The 17,921-nt window shown below is 35.9% G+C and overlaps 1 protein-coding gene across 1 annotated transcript; it reads left to right on the plus strand.

Moving 5' to 3' along the window:
• The first annotated feature begins 7,666 nt into the window (after positions 1–7,666).
• On the plus strand, positions 7,667–9,594 carry LOC126947169 (heat shock transcription factor, Y-linked-like). Its single transcript, XM_050777899.1, has 2 exons — positions 7,667–8,296; positions 8,776–9,594. The coding sequence occupies exons 1-2, from the start codon at positions 7,784–7,786 to the stop codon at positions 9,466–9,468; spliced, it is 1,206 nt and encodes a 401-aa protein (XP_050633856.1). The 5' UTR covers positions 7,667–7,783; the 3' UTR covers positions 9,469–9,594.
• The last annotated feature ends 8,327 nt before the right edge of the window (positions 9,595–17,921 follow it).

Raw genomic sequence — 17,921 nt, forward strand, 5'->3', positions numbered from 1 at the left:
ACTTTGGGAAGCCAAGGCAGGCCGATTACTTGATTTCAGGCATTCAGAAACAGCCTGAGCAAAATGGTGATATCCCGTCTTTACTAAGATGCAATAAAGTAGCTGAGCGTAACAGTCTGCACAGGTAGTCCAATCTACCTGGGACACTGAGGTGAAAACATCACCTGAGCTGATACTGTGTTTCTGCTCTTCAAACTGAGTAATGAAAAGAAGCCATGCCACACACACACACACACACACACAGGCACACACACACATGCATACATGCACAAACAACCACACATGCACACACAACTATACATGCACACAAGAGAGAAAGAGAGAGAGACAGAGACAGAGAGAAAAAAAATAGCTTAATGACATCATGATTTTGTTTTCTTTGTTTCACTCTTCTTCAAGGCCAAATTTGTTACATATATGGTAATAAAACACTCAGGCACAAGTTTTTACTATATACTCCAGTATATCGCTCTTTCTAGTTTGTAGAAGCTGCACCCCTTCGTAAGAGTTTATTGTTCTTTCAAGAAGGTACTTCATAGATAGCTCAGAGGTAGGAAGTAAAAAGGATATTCTGGTTTCTGTGCTGCCTTCTGTTTCACTCATTGCAGTTCCCCTTCTGTGTATTAGCATATCAATTAGATTTATTTTAAAAGTCAGTAGTGCACCTGTAATGCACTGATTCCCCATTATATCTTTCAGTATAAGTTGAGAAATTTCATAGCTAAACTGTAGCCTACGTTATAAATATGATCTGCATATATAATTCTAATTCACCTATTTCCATTCTCTATCCTCACATATCCCTCACTCTCATTTTTTCTTGTGTCAACAATTTATTTTCATTAGGTTTCTCTACTCAAAACATTTTATTTTCTGCAATCTAGTTAACACTTCTGTTCTTGTTCCTTGAAATTATCATAACACTTTGAACTCTGTCTTCAGAACTTTCACTCAAGTATTTATGTGTTCATGCACCTATGTATGACCATTTGCAACCATTTGGTACTAGGGCCAAGTTTCGTGAAAGACAAGATTTTCATGAACTGGGATTTTGGGGACAGTTTTGGAAATATTCGAATGCCCTACATTGATTTTGCACTGTATTTCTGTTATTATTACATTATAATATTTAATGAAATAATTATACAACTCACCATAACGCAGAATCAGTGAGAGAACGCAGAATCAGTGAGAGACCTGAACTTCTTTTCCTGGAAGCTAGATAGTTCTATCTGTGGATGATGGCAGATATTTACGGGTGATCAGTTTTTTTTTTTTTTTTATTCTTCTAAGTAGTGCAAGAGCTAAATTTCTCACATGTGTAGTTAACAGTTGGGCCCTCGCTTCTATACAAATCTGATGCTGCCACTGATCTTACAGAAAGCGGATCTCCCACAGTAATGTTAACCATACATAGTGTTTTAAATAGAGATAGAGCTTCTGTGCTTGGTCACTGCTCACCTGCTGATGTGTAGCCCAGTTCATTAACAAGACACAGAGGAATAATGATTGGGGAAAACCCAGCTCAAGCCAAAGAGTTTGAGACCACAGTGAACTGGAATTGTGCCACTGCATTTTAGCTTCAGTGACAAAGAAAGAATCAGTTTTCACAGGAAAAATGTGTAGAATATATTTTATAATTTCTATTTTAAATAATATCTTTTGATGCAAATGTGAGAAATCAAATGAACAGTCATTAAAATCTTGATTCTTTGGGACAGTATATCAAATGGAAAGTGCATATGCGTATCGTTGTAAAATGTGCTAATAAGTATGTTTTGTTCAGTTTTGAAAAAAATAATTATCTCATTGAATAGAACCAAAAGACATTAGAAGTGTTTGTGCTCAACCACAAAATGAACTTCTGCTTTATCCTTACTGTTTTAGTGGTATCAGAGAGGTAGTCAAGATGATAACTGGATTAAAGGGAAATGTTATTGACAAAATATAGTGACTGACTAGGAAAACATAGTTAGTCCCTTTAGGTGAATAATTTGGAATGTAAAAGAATCTCCCAGAATTTTTTTTCATCCCTACTCTAAAACAAATTGCAATTTACTGACTGAATCTTGAAGAGTTGATAGAAGAAAGACTTACACTTTTTCTACTATAGATATCTTTTGAAGCAAAATGTTTCTTTAATTTTATGGAGTTACAACAGATTTTAATAATCACTTGTAGTTTCACAAACAGATTGCTTTCTTTAGGCCTAACCAGATAATTTTATTTGTTTGAAATTTGATTGGGAGATGTAATGATAAAATGTCTTTGAAGGTCTTATGTATTAAATAATATGTCTTTCTTGACCTTCATAATGTCTCACATCCAAGCTGGCTGCATTATTTTGCACCTGTCATTTAAATTGTGGTTTATTTTTAATATCATTCTGCTGCTATTTATACCTCTGAGACTTGGAAAAATTTATTTTCACCCTACCTGCTACTCTTAATCCACACCTTTTAAAGTAATTATATATAGGTTTTATCTATTTATAAGACAGAGAGACCAGCCTTGCCAACAGGGTGAAGCCCCATCTCTACTAAAAGTATAAAAATTAGCCAGGTGTGGTGGCAGATGCCTGTAATACTAGCTGCTGGGGAGGCTGAGACAGGTGAATCACTTGAATCTGAGAGGCATAGATTGAGGGAGCCAAGACCCTGCCATTGCACTGCAGCCTAGGTGGAGTGCATGAAACTCTGTCACACAAAAAGAATGGGTGGTGACAATGAAATTTATTAATATGTGTGCAGCTCTTAATGTATTACCTAGTCTTTAAGCACTATAAGTATTAGCTGCTACACTTATAGCATACTATGTATCTTTAGTTTACTCACACTAAATTCTGCTTAATCACATAACAGAATATATTAGAGAAGTAACACAGATAGTAGTGGCTATATGGAACCACACAGCCATCAGTGTCTGTGTCAGTAATGTTTTCTGATTTGCAACAAATAAGAGACCTTTTACATACACAGGTTCTGCAAACACAGATTTTTCTAAACATGTATTAAATATGTGAAAACAAAAAAAAATAACAATACTACAGTAAAATGTAACAAATTAAAAAGCTGTTAGAGTATAATATCTGTCTATATACCATTTACATTTTATTAATGAATTATGTACAGATAAAGTAAACTGCACAGGAGGATGGGTGTGCATTATATTTATGTACTGCACCATTGTAAATCAGAAGCTTGACCAGACACAAATTACAGTATTTAAGATGGTTCTGGAGCCAATCCCCTATCCATACCAAAAGATTACTGTATCTAATTATTGTAAGCTTTCATAAGAAAGTATTGCTTAATTTAGTCATAGCATAATTACCCCAATGATGTTAAAAATTATTTACTTATCTTTTTATAAATAATTTAAAAAAGATTATAAACTTTAAATTGTCACTAAATTGTTGTAATATTTGCTCAGGAAATGAAGACATTTGTACATGTTCTCTGTTTATGGTATGTTAACACAATTAAGCACTTGCTATTTAAATAATTTTCTTTTGTTTTGGTCAACACAAATGATGTGAGTATGACTAAAAAATATGCAATTACATTCAGTGATTATTTTGAATTTCCTTGGAAGCTGGACATGGGACCTTACACAGTAGCAGGCGTTGCAAAGCTGGAACAATATAACATCAGATCAGAAAATCTGATTCATCAGAAAGAGTAACCTGAAAATAAAACTACAGAGATCACAAAATACAGACTTGTAGATGTGTTTGCACACAGTGGTCAGGCAAGCAGTGTGTATTATTATTCTTACATTATTCAAAAAATGGTAGGATAATGACTAAGATTCCTGATATAAATTTGATGATGAAGATTTAACAGAATTTAAAATGGATGATAAATAAATTTTAAAAATCAGTGTTTTGGTGGAGAGTACATAAATATATTTCATTACACGCTGAAGTGTATGTCATATATATGGCAGGAGAGGTGGTAAAATGCTTATATACTTAGTAAACAATAAACAAATGGACATGATAAAGATGATGAGATGATAAGATATATATATTATGGCTAACTCTTGCAAGATCGCATCACATCATCATGTCACCAGCCTTTGAAAAAAGTGTATAGTAACAAAATGTGACATTTATGCATAAATGAAAGTAATAAAGTTGAGAATATTTGCAGTTTGTGAAAGAACTGCTTATATGTAATGGTGTTTATTTAAACCTTGCTCATGGAAATCTTTTAGATTAGCTTCTTTTTTTTATTATTTTATTTTATTTTATTTATTTTTTTTATTTTTTGAGAAGGAGTCTCGCTCTCTCACCCAGGCTGGAGTGCAGTGGCCGGATCTCAGCTCACTGCAAGCTCCGCCTCCCAGGTTCCCGCCATTCTCCTGCCTCAGCCTCCTGAGTAGCTGGGACTACAGGCGCCCGCCACCATGCCTGGCTAATGTTTTATTTATGTATTTATGTATTTATTTATTTTTAATTTTTAGTACAGACGGGATTTCACCACGTTAGCCAGGATGCTCTCGATTTCCTGACCTCATGATCCGCCCGCCTCGGCCTCCCAACGTGTTGGGATTACAGACCTAGGCCACTGTGCCTGGTCTAGATTAGCTTCTTAGTAATAAAAATAATGTGCGCTTGGCTTGTAGGATTCTTTACAAGGCATCAACATGTATTCCATACTTTTCTTCAGTCTTTTACCTATTTTCATGGAATCATTAGCCTTAATATATGTGAATGTGTTGCCTTTCTGGTTTAGTTGTTTTGAAGAAAAAATAAATTGTTTTAAGATATCTATACCTTAGAATAATGGACTTTAATATATGGAAATATGAAGAGCTTTTATTTATTACACAAATTACTATTTTTTACTTAAAGATTAGTTTGAAATATGGGTTAGTGAAGTGGCAAGATAATCACTAAAAATTATTCTTACCTAACAAAATTTTAAGACAGAGCTTGAAAATACAAGTCTTTACTGTGTGTGTGCTTTTTATTTAAAGAGGAGAATTATTTTTCTGCCTGATTCAAAATAAATGGCTATCATTAGTATACAGATTGCTGCTATATTCCTCACTAGCACAGGATTTTACATTAAGAAAAAAGTAGTTTGTGTTGCTGCCAGTGACTGGTATATGGCTTTAGATTTTATTCATGGGGAACTTATAATTGGTTTGGTTATCTATTATCCTGCCTTACATTTTCCTAACCATAAAAATATTATTTCAAATTTTAAATATACAATAAACTTTTTTTGTAGTAATTTTGTGAGAGAATTCTTAGTAAACTTAAAATTGTCTAATCTAAATGTGTGTTTATTGTTTTAAAATTGGCTCAAACTCCAATAAATTTGTATCACAACTTATTCCACTCTATCATTAAATATGATGCTTTACCTTGACTAGATAAAATATTAAGTGATAATTAAGAAGGTAAGGCATATTTTAGATTATGTTTTTTGGCTCATATTCACAATTCCAATAATTCTGAAAGCCAAGGCAGAAGAATGCTTGAGGCCAAGAATTTTGAACCTGGTTTGGCAAAATAGTGAGCACCATCTCTACAAAAAGTTTTTAAAAATTAGGAAGATATGGTGGCTCATACTGGTAACCTTAACAATTTATATGTCCAAGGTGGGTGGATCACTTCAGGCCTATAATTTGAAGCCAGCCTGAACAACATAGCAAGATTCTGTCTCTAAAAATAGAAATTAAAATAATTAAAGAAATTGAATAATTGTCTCAGCCTGCTGGCCTTTTCCTGGAGAGCCAGCTAAATGGGAGGCTGAAGAAGAACATGGGTACCACAAGTTGTCACTAAGGAGGTCAGACAAACATCTCATTTTTTTACGTAGCTAAGTGGATACAGCCTACTTTACATTTACGTTTTTTATATGAAATTGCTTATTTTATTGCCTTTTTATGACTAAAGGTAGCCTTTCAGTTTGGAGGCAGGGATCAGCTTTAGCAGAGCCATCTGCCCCTGAAATGGTGAGCCATCTCACCAAAGCATTCTTTCTCCCTAAACAGTCACGCATCTTAGCTATGCAAAATGCTCAGCCATAATTTGACTTAGATTGTCCTGCATTAAATGTGATTTTGTCTTCTGATCCTCCCATTAACTCCCTCTTATCTCCACACCCACGTCCCATCTTTTGCTGCTGACAGTAATCATTCATCTGCTCCCATCACAAAAGAAGCCTGCACTCCCTTCAGATAGAGCAACACGAAAATTCCCCAGAAAAGAACAAAAAATTAAAAGATATTTTAATTTTGCACTTTGTAAATTTAAAAAACTGTCAAAATTGAGGAACCACAAGCATTTGATAGGAGCACCTGTTTTATCTTCTCAAAGAGTTTAATGATGTGAACATTTTTGTTATATAATGCTAATACGGAAAATTCTGAATTAAGCAAGCACAAAAAAACCCCACAAAACCTAAACTATATTAAATCAAGACAATCTTCTCACAATGATACCTCTTTCTAGTAGGAGAGAACTGCCCTCTACAGTATGAGAAATATCAATATTATATTTCTTTCTTCTACACATATTCAACACTTATCAATGCCAAGGAGTTCGAATGTTAATATATCAACTTTCAACCATGAACATATAAAAACTCTTACTGAAAATTAGGCATGGTTATTTTATTCAACACTAAAATTAGTTCATAAATTCAAGTCCTGTTTAATGATGATACCTTTATTTGTAGGACACAAAGATTATTCCTTACAAAACCTTTTTATCTGATAGAGATTTGGCCCTTGGAGCCAAATAAAAAACAATTTGCTGCTTGGACACACATACATATTTACTTTTCTTAAAATATTTTCTTGTTTTTATTACTGTTATTGTTATTGCTATTTTTTCACATCTCCCACTCTTTGGGATCTCCTTACAAGAAAATCACCTGCTTTTAAAACTCTTTAATCATGACCATTTGTCAGATATTTACAGACACACCAATAAAATCAATATTTTTCTGATGTGACTAAAAAATGTTTTGAAGAGATATACATATAAATAACTTTTTATTCTGAAAGTAATCAGTTTTATTCACATTTGTTTTCTCCTTAATTTTTCAAGGTAAGTTTCACATAATACAAAATTAAGTTTGAGTGTACAATTCAATGGAAGATAATGTGTTTTTGATGCTGTACAATCATCATCTATCTCTAGTTCCTAAATATTTCTATCGCCTAGCAGGAGACTCCATATCTACTAAACAGTTCTTTATTTTCCAGCCCCTAACAACCAGTAACCTAACTTTTATCTCTATGACTATGTCTTTTTACCACACAGGTTTACACTGCATCAGTTTTCAATCCAACATGCCAAAGTGATAGAGGTTTTAAAATTATTCATTTTTTCTTTCTCTTTCCTTTTTTTTTTCTTCATTGTGCAATTACCAGGCCTTATGCTCCTCCAACAAATCTAGTAAGAGTGTATATGTCAGGGAGAAAATTACATTTATTTCGGGGATTAGGGACATTATTTTCTTATGTATTTAAATGATGCTGCAGGGATGAGATTTTTGCAGCTAAGAGTGTGTAAGTGAGCAGTCTAAATTTTACTTTCACCGGATACATTTCTCAGACTGGGAAGGAAACCCTTTTGGCCAGATTTCTGTTGGTTGCTAGGAGACCAAAGTCCTCTTGTGATGTCATTGCTACTCAGCTTGGGAACCAGGGTGATGGTCTAGATTACTTTACCTGCCTAGGCCTTCTGAAGCAGCATTTGAAGCTGCAATCTTGAAAACCATGCAGCCTGGAAGAGTAGCTCAGGAAATATTTACTTGAGATGGAACATGTTTCTTCAGAAACTCAAGATGTTTCTCTAGAAGATGAATTAACTGATTCAGAAGCTTCCAATAGGTCTCCATTGTGTGAACACACATTTCCTGAGGACTCAGACTTGAGGTCAATGATTGAAGAAAATGCTTTTCAGGTTTTGTCACAAGGATCCTCTTTAAAAAGACCACGTTACACAGCTTGTGACTCTGAGCCAGATAAAGATAATGGTTTTTTTTCTCTGACCTTTCCCAGGAAACTTTGGAAAATAGTTGAAAGTGACCAATTCAAGTCTATTTCATGGGATGAGAATGGAACTTGCATAATGATTAATGAAGAACTCTTCAAGAAAGAAATTTTGGAAAGAAAGGCTCCTTACAGAATATTTCAAACTGACAGTATCAAAAGTTTTATTCGACAGCTCAATCTTTATGGATTTAGTAAAATTCGACAGAATTTTCAAAGATCTGCCTCTGTAGCCACCTTTCTGGCAGAAGAGAAAGAATCCTTCGTCTTAAGCAAGGTATTAACACATTTCAATTACCACTTTATGTAGAGTATATATATAATTTTACTTTGTACATCAGTAAATACGTTAATACAGGAAGCAATACCAGATTTGGAAAATTATATAAAATATTAAGGTAAAAATTATTTAATTTTTTGAAATTATTGAGTTCAGCTTGAGCATTAACCTTTCGGAGTTTTAACAAATTTTGCTAATAACTTTGAATCTTACCAATGAACTCCAAATAAATGTACCAAAGTCACCTAATGCAATGTTACTATTAATATATAACATGGTTTCAGTTGAAGGCTTAACAACTTGAGTGCTTTTTTCCCAAGAAGCACATTCTTAAAAATAGTAAACAATGTTTGTGAATTATTTTATGACATTAAGTTTCTGTGATGAAACTGAAATCTGCAATTTATTATGTTATGTTTGTTATTGTCACTTGTCTCTTGGTTTAAAATGACACTTACGTTTTTCTTTGGTTTTAGTTAAAGTTCTATTATAATCCACATTTCAAACGTGGCTGTCCCCAACTTTTAGTAAGAGTGAAAAGAAGAATTGGTGTTAAAAATACTTCACTTATATCCACTTTATTCAATGAAGATTTCAACAGGAAGCATTTTAGAGCAGGGGCTAACATGGACAATCATAATTCTGCCTTAGCTGCTAAAGCTAGTGAAGAAAGTTTATTTTCGACCTCTAAAAATTTAAATATGCCTCTAACAAGGGAATCTTCAGTCAGACAGATGACTGCTAATTCATCTGGCCCAATTAGAAGTGGTTTCCCTCATCCTTCACCTTCAACCTCAGTTGGACCATCAGACGAAATTGCAACAAATCAACATTCTATTTTAAATCAGTTGACCACTATTCATATGCACTCTTATAGCACCTATATGCAAGCAAGGGGCCATATTGTGAATTTTATTACAACCACAACTTCTCATTACCACATCATATCTCCCTTACAAAACCGTTATTTGAGGCTGCTAGTGGAACCATCTGCTATTCCAAGAAGATGTCATGTGGTGTCAGTCAATGAGGCTCCATATCCTAACCTGCTACCAGCAGGCAACCCATGGTTGCAAATGCCTGTGAGAGCTGATACATTAACTGCCCCTCGTTCCAGGCCAGCTCTTCAACCATCACTACTGGACAAATATCACCCTAATTACAACTGATCTTCCATTAAAAGAGTACCAGATTATACATGACAACAGAAACTAACATTTACATTGACAAAAAAAAAAAAACTAAACTAAAAATTTCTGCAATTATCTTATTGAAAAATAAAATTGCATGTTTACCTTTATGTTTGCTTTTTCTTTATTCTAAAAGTGTGGTTAAGAGCAAAATGGTCTTTTATTTCAGTGGCAGTCTATTGTACGACTTTTTATACAAATATATATGGGCTTTCTGATCATTTGAAAGGAAATTTGACATGTGCCTTTGTAAGTTAACTAATTTAGTTGTCTAAAGAGGAACAAGTAAAGTGTTTGGGTCCATTTGTTGCTGACCTGGGTAATTTGTAAAATGATTTATTTTGCTCATGATTCTGGAGGTGGGGAAGTCCAAAGGGCTGCCTTTGGTGAGATCCTCTTTCTATGTTACAACATGGCAGGATGGCCTCATGTGGTGAAGGGCATGCGATGAAAAGAAAATCGGGGCCAAACTCATTCTTTTATCCAAAGTCCACTCACACAATAACTAACTTGTTCTCCAGATAATATCATCAATTCAGTCATAAGGTTGCACCCACATGGCTAATGACCTCTTAAAAGTCCTGCCTCCCAACACTATCACAGTGGACACAGGATGTCAATGTGAAATTTGGAGGGGACATATCAAACAATGTCAGCTGGCAAGGGAAAAGAAGTGACTGGAGTTAGGAAAAAGTAATAACTGACTTCTCAATTATATCTGCCATAAATCAAATGAGGGCATAAATTTGGATGGCACAAAGGGAATAGATGCTCCCATAAACACACACAGAAAAACACACTGAGAAAATCTAGAGAAAGGTTAACACACAACATATACTTCAGTATTTTCTCAACCACATTTCCCCAGTTATTTTAAACTCGGATTTCAGTTGGCAAAGATTTTCTTCATTGCAGTTCTTGAGTCATCTCTTGAGTAATAAAGTAGATGGACCAGATTTACTTTCCCACTTGCATAAATACAATATCCCTGCATGATAGATATAAAAAAAGATAAGACTGAAGGATGGAGCAAGAAGATAAACTACTGAGGAAATTTAAGACACAACAAGGGATAAGATGGGCGAGTTCCCTGCATTCTTTTTACCTGGTGTTATCACAGACTTGATCCTGAAGGAATTGGTACCCAAAAAATGTAAATAGGTAGGAACCAAAAAGTCCCCCTGAAGCCCAAATTCTGTAGTCACAGGGCTAGGAAAAGGACACCTTACTAAGAAAAAAATCTTTTTACAATAGCCATTCTACATTAGTCAAACATTACAACACAAAACGAAGCAATCAAAAAAGCCAGCCAGGACAACAAAGTTTAAGTTAGAACATAGCACCAGACAATAATGAAGCACCCCAACCCTCTGCTGGAGTGGAATCAGAGAAGGTAAAGTAGAGAGCTAGAGTTTTCATCCCTGCCATGTGGTAACAAGACACCCTTCCAATTCTATCCAGGAAGGTAAAAGTAATGCCCAGGTTGAAGCTGGAATCTCCGTATTTATTTATCAGTAAAGAGGAGCACTGTCTTGGGTGTCAAATGAAGTGAAGAAGAGGATTTGGAATTGTGTCTCTACTTGACAAGCATACACTTTCCTCTGTTAGGGTGGTATCAGACAAAGCTATGTACAACTGAACAAATAGGACATCATGATATGGTCCAGAGTCTCCTAATAGTCTTCCAAATGTTTTATTTTCAAATAACAGTCTCACACAGAAATGTTAGTGCTACTGCTAAGGAATTATTGTGGTGTCAATTTTTCTTGCCAGAAACCTCTGTGGCCATGACACCTTTCCTTGAGTTCTTGTCCTGTGTGCAGGAAGAATGCGGTGCATAGACAGGTGAAGGGTAAAGAAGAAGAGTTATACTTAGTGTTAAAATGGTTCAAAGTGCTGGGGTTCACTCAGGATAGTGGCAGAAATATTAAAGGGAACTATTAGGAAAAGATATAGAGAATAGTCACCAACCTTTTGGAAGGCTGTTACATAGCTTGTAATAATTGAACAGGCTGAAAGCAGCCAGTTCTCACCTTAGAGCATTAGGTCATAGGATAAATACTAGGTACAATAAAAGCAGCCCAGTTAAGCCTGTTTGCCCTACTTCCATTAAATTACCTTTAAGCCAGATTGCTCTCATGGCTTAAAGGTAATTTGAGGTTGACCAAAGTTATTGCCACTTAATGGAATTTACTTTTGACCACAGTACCTGAACTTTAATCTTTCATAGAAATACTCTCTTAGCCATGTTAATTATCCACAAGTGTGCTGACTCAGAGCTTCTGTTGTTAACTGTATACTAAATAAATGTCTGGAGTGTGAGCTGCTCAGAGTCAGCCGTGGTAACACTTTTCTTGGCATGCAGGTGCTCTACACTCAGCTGGACTGGCAAAGTAGAATATCTATGGGTCAGTTTATGCTTTATTCATCTGTCATTTGGGTCAGGGTCTGTCATCAGACCCCTACAGCTAGTGTCCTCTTTTGAGGAAGAATACCTCACAAAGGAGTGGGTAGCTCTTCTCTATAGGCAGGTCTTCCCATGGTATATTCACTCTAGAGAGGGAGGCTCTTCTCTGTAGGCGAGTAACTTTGCTTGGTCTGCAAAAATTCTTGCTGAGATATTGATAGGAATTGCATCAAATATGTAGATCAAACGGGAAAATTAACACGATATATTACATTTTCATATCCATGAACACAGTTCATCTCTCATTATTTCTGTTTTATTTCTTTTACTAGTGTTTTATATGTTTCAGCATACAGATCTTATACCTGTTTTCTTTTGTTTAAGTGCATATCAAAACGTTTGATATTCTTTGGAGCAGTTGTAGATGGTACAGGTGCTAATTTGGGGTCCTGCTGACCTGTAGTGTGGGGAAATAACAGAGTGATAACTAGTTTAGATTTACTTCAACTGTTCAGTTCCTAGGAGGGTGGGTGGTGGTAGACGTCTAACTCCCCACTGAAGCCTTCTGACAGGATAGGGTAGACGAGGGAAGTGAAGAGGGCAGGCAAGGGAGGTGCAGATTGCATACCATTGCACTACAGCCTGGCGAACAAAAGAGAAACTCCACGTCAAAAAACAAAAATCAAAAAAAGAAAAAGATCTGTGGCCTTGTTTGACTTTACAGGGAATCAGAGCATCCCTGACGTGTGAGACGATTGTCTCTGTACATCTCTCCACAGAAATGACAATACTAGTGTTTTTTGTTTTGTTTTCTGGTAGTGTTTGTCTGGAATAGCTTCATTATTACCCTTAGTTTTGTGCATTCATGTGTGGTTAGGTCATCCTCTCCTGGTCCTTTGGCCGAGAAAGAATAGAATTTCCTTTATGACCTTTCTATTTGTGCCTATTGGAGATTCTGAATTAGAAGCTTCTCTTCTACAGTCCATCATCTATCTAGGATATATGGAAGACACTAGGAAAACCCAGTAAACTGACCATGTTATCACTCTTTCAAATCCCAAATTAACCTAAAAGGCTGTTTCTCTCCTCTACCATGCACAGAAGGAGATCTCTATCTGGTCTACCTGTTGATGACATCCCCAAGATCCAATACAATCTGTGCATCTGTCAGCAGCAGTTGGAATCTTAGCAGAAAGCAGATGGTTCCCACAGTCAAAGTCATCTAAGGATCCTCTAATAAAGAGGGACTTATGCAGCATGCCCACAAATGATGGTGAAGTTCCCTGACATAGTAACAGGGTAACTCTATTAGCATTCCTTGTGCCAGGAGAATCAGAGGAGGGAGAAATTCTCAGCACTAGAGAGAGAGGTGGTACAGAACACTGGGAAGAGGTCATCGCAGGCACGATGAACTCGCTTGGCTATGATGTACAATGGCCAATCTTGGGTCAGCGTACGTGGAGGCTGCTGTCCTCACTGGCTAAACCCAATCAGCAAGCAGAGGGCAAAGGATGCCTTGATGCCATCTAGAGGCATGTTTGCAAAGTTTAATCCAAGATTCTTAATTACATAAATCTTACAATTTTAACCCTTCCCTTACAGTTACAAAGCATAATTTTTTAAAACCACCTTAATATAAATTACTGAAACATAAAAATCAGGAAAAAAGATACATAGTTTAAGAAATGTAAGTTTTCATTTCTACTCTCTTTTAAGTAGTGAATAATCACTCATCTCTAATCTTTTCATTGAGCATAAGGTTTTGTTTTGTTATTGGCAATACTGGGCTTTGACACACTGGAACTCAATCTGAAATTTAAAAAGGAATATTTACAATTGAATAATGACTTTACAGTGCTGCAAAACTAGAATCTGGCATGCTCCTTTAAACATAGTGTCACAATTTAATAAAAGTCACTAAAGAGATGTCTGAATCTCTGCAATAAGGTCCTAACTACACTAACGAAAATTATCTTCTGCCCTGGAGTTGAGGCAGATAAAACTGACAGACCATATCCCATGAAGCAAGTTCCTTCCATGATTATCACCCCATTTTCCGAGACAACGAGGAACCAAACAACAATCATACATTATGGCAATATGTATTTTTTAAATATGAAAAGGTAAGTTTAAAATGGCCAGGCATGGTGGTCATCGTTGCTAATCCCAGTGATTTCAGAGTCTGAAGTGGGAGAACTGGCTGAGCTCAGGATTTCAAGATCAGCCTGGGCAACATGGCAAAGCACCATCTCTACAAAAAAGATAGCCATACACGGTGGTTAGTGCCTGTCATTCCTGTACTTTGAGAGGCTGAGGCAGGAGGATCACTTGAGGTCAGAAATTCGAGAGCATCCTGGACAACATGGTGAAATCCCATCTCTACTAAAAATACAAAAATTAGCATGGCATGGTTCCAGGTACCTGTTACCTCAGCTACTTTGGAGGCTGAATCAGGAGAATCACTTGAAACCAAAAGGCAGAGTTTACAGTGAGCTGAGACCATGCCATTACACTCCAGCCTGGGTGACACAATGAGACTTCATCTACTGCCTATGGGTAGGAGCGGGGGGAATACAAAAATTACCTGGTGTGGTGACACATGATTGTAACCTAAGCTACTTGGGAGAATGAGACACAATAATCAAGTGAAGCCAGGATGTGGAGGTTGCAGTGAGCTGAGATCATGCTGGTACACTCTAGCCTGGGTGACAGAATAACACTACCTTGTAAGACAGAAAAAAATAGAATATGAACATGTAAAGTACCTCCATTTTCTTAATATACTATATCTCATATTTGAGTATGAAAGCCTACAAAGTTCTCACATAAGTCAAAGTTGCAAAAATAAATTTTATGTATGAAATATGTTGTAAGTACCTAAAGTTCTAGCTTAAAACAGCAAGCACAGGAAGGATGAGAAAGGGAAAGAAGCAATGGCATGTGAAAAATTCCCCTCATTTTGTTTTAATCTATAGGACAAAATGCAATGACAGAATTTTTACCTACTGCTGATGGAAAGAGTGAACAGGCTGACACAGAAAATAATAGTGTTGGCCACCTGCTTTGAACTATGCATGTCAGTTAGCTCACCAAATTCCCTCAACAACCCTATAATGTTCAAAACTTCCTAGAGTTTACAGCTCAGGAACCTACAGTCACAGAATCTGCCCCAAATCACACAAGCAATTAGACACACAGGTAGATTTAAAGCAGGACTTCAGGACCCAAAGCACTACCTCTATATTTGTTTGTGACATTAATTGAATGTAAATATTTCTAAATTTACTTCAGCTATCATCCTCTTAACCATACAAATAGAAATCCAAACATCTCTAGGAGATGACTTAAGATAAATTATCAGTAAAATTTCATATATTGCTTAAAATCAATTTCAAAAACAATTAATTCTTCCTTTTACCTTCAATTAGTTGATTAGTACTAATGAGGTAGTCATTCTTTAGTTCAAGTTGTCACCTGAGAATCAGAATGAGTTTCTCAGTTATCTTTCTAGAAAGCCCAGTATCAATGCAGGAGCTTACCTATGGCACAGCTGTAGTTGAGAGCACGTAACCTGACATTATGTGAACTTCAAAGTCCCTCAGTACTAAATCCATGAATAAAAAGTACACTAAAACCCTGCTCCCATGCTATAAAACTCAAACACACAAAATGAATGGTAGTGTTGTCACAACGTTACTGAAATGGTCACTTTTCAGTTGGTCTCAACCGACACAAAGAGCAAAGAAGAAAATAAAATTTACACAGCATACAATAGACTCAATTGCAAATGATACATAGACAGTCACTTCCAGTCCTCCTGTACTATCTGCCCACACACAACCAACATAAGAATTTTTGTGTGAAGGGAATAAGAACGATCCTGAGATGCAAGTGCCAACTGCATTATATTTGAATTAGAAATACCCAAAGACACATTTTTTCAGTTTTGCTTCTCTTTCGCCACTGTTACAAGCTGTCCTTTTGCTTCCAAAGGGAAAAAGAAACTCCTGTGGTGAGCAGCCCCCAAACTCTAATGCTTGCTAAAATGATATGAAGATTCCCAAAACCAGTCAGACAGCATGCAACCTGTGGAAGCTGTCACAATGGTACCAAATAATTCACTAGCTCCATAACTATGTAAAATTGACACATACTTTATTCATTTCTTAATATTTAGTAACTACAGCAACTTACATGTTAGTTATTCTAGTATAAGAATCAACATAGAAGATGTGGGTAAAATACGTCATTTAAAAATCAATTTAAAGAAAGTTGATGTATTTTTTTAAAAAATAGAGTTTGTTTAAAGAACAACCTTAAGAAACCTTTGCACCTACTATGAAATATAATATTTTTTTATTGTCAAATCATTTCTGGAAGACAATAAAAACAGGCCAAATAAATGCTCAAAAAACCTGAGTTGATTCACTTCCTCGTGGCACATATTCAACCAATATTAACTGGGCAATTTTTATGTGTCAGATCCTTTTCCACCCACTGAAATGTTCCCATATGGGTACCATGTCTTACTCCTGTGATATTATCACTGATACACAAAACTTAAAGAGAAGCCAAAGAAACTGTAGTTGCCCTTATTTTCCTTTCCCTATATCACATTTCCCTCACATAGTTAATTTTAGCTCTTTTCTTTTCATTCCTGCTTTGCAGAATCATGAAGGAATAAAAGGCACATGCTCCCTGACAAATACTATGATCACTAATATAATTTTTATATTGTTAGATATCTCCTTCTTTGTGGCAGTATGAGTGCAGAGGAGAAAAGAAAAGTCACTAAAAGTGACTGTAATCCCAATTTTACAGCTTATCAGCTGGGCAAGCTGAGTTAGTAACAAGGTGCCCTGAAAACTAAAGCAAATCGCAGCTCTCAATAAATGTATTTTTAGTAGAGAGGTAGTTTTGCTTTTTTTTTTTTTTTTTTTTTTGTGTGTGTGTGTGTGTGTGTGTGTGTGTTTATTAGAGACATAAGCCTACTACATGTCTGCTACATGTCAATCAGGCTTGTCTGGAACTCCTGACCTCAAGTGATTCACCTGCCTCAGCCTCCCAATATTCTGGAATTACAGGCATGAGCCACAATGTCTAGCCCAGATAGGTTTCTCTTAATGTAACAACCCAAAAATCAATGTCACATTCTAGATCTGGTAGACAGATTCAAAACAATAATATTCAGCAGTTGGGAACAAAATATGATAGTATGTACATTTACATTACCTTGTTTATACATTCAAAGATGCTATAAAATGTGTAGCAGGATACACAGCAGTACTCAAGAAGCCAAAAACACACTTGCGCAGTGCTTAGTGTCACATGTCTGCCTCTGCCAATAGCTAGGAACAGTGGTCCTGCTATCTTGTGAGAATCTAGATCCATGTTTGTAAAATAGGAGGCTGTGAGCAGTTGTAGGCCACAGTGAAGTGTGCTGCATCTGTCATTTTATATTCTATTTCCTTTCCCTCAGACAGTAAACTGTTGATACTCATACTTGTGAAATGTTGTAAGGCAATTTTTAGGATAGTTGTCAAATAAAAAGTTGGATTACATTGACATTTGTACTCAGGCTTTTAGATGCTTCAAAGGAGCCATTTAAGGCAGAGAAAAAATTAAGCAGACCATGAATAGGCACTGATGCCAACACAGGTACTTTGGTTATGGCAGTTGCATTATTTGTATTATATATTGGAATTCTAATTAATACTTGTTTTGTAAGTGAAGGAAAGCAGGAGAAAGTGGCAGTAGCTTTATAAAACATTTGGAATATGCCTGGACATGGTGGCTCATGCCTGTAATGTCAGCACTTTTAGAGGCTGTGACAATAAAACAGAAAGGGATGAGAATGATTTCTTTTTTCTTATGATAAGATCTTATTATAAATTCATTAATGTTCATTGAAAAGCAGGTAATACCACCTGTGATATTGATGAGAACTTGAATATTTAGTTCCAATCTGAATTGCCTTTCAGCAAGTAGTTCTAAGTTTTTGCTTGTGTACTTGTGTTAAATTGCT

This window comes from Macaca thibetana, chromosome Y (assembly GCF_024542745.1).
Source record: "Macaca thibetana thibetana isolate TM-01 chromosome Y, ASM2454274v1, whole genome shotgun sequence".
Taxonomy (NCBI): domain Eukaryota; kingdom Metazoa; phylum Chordata; class Mammalia; order Primates; family Cercopithecidae; genus Macaca; species Macaca thibetana.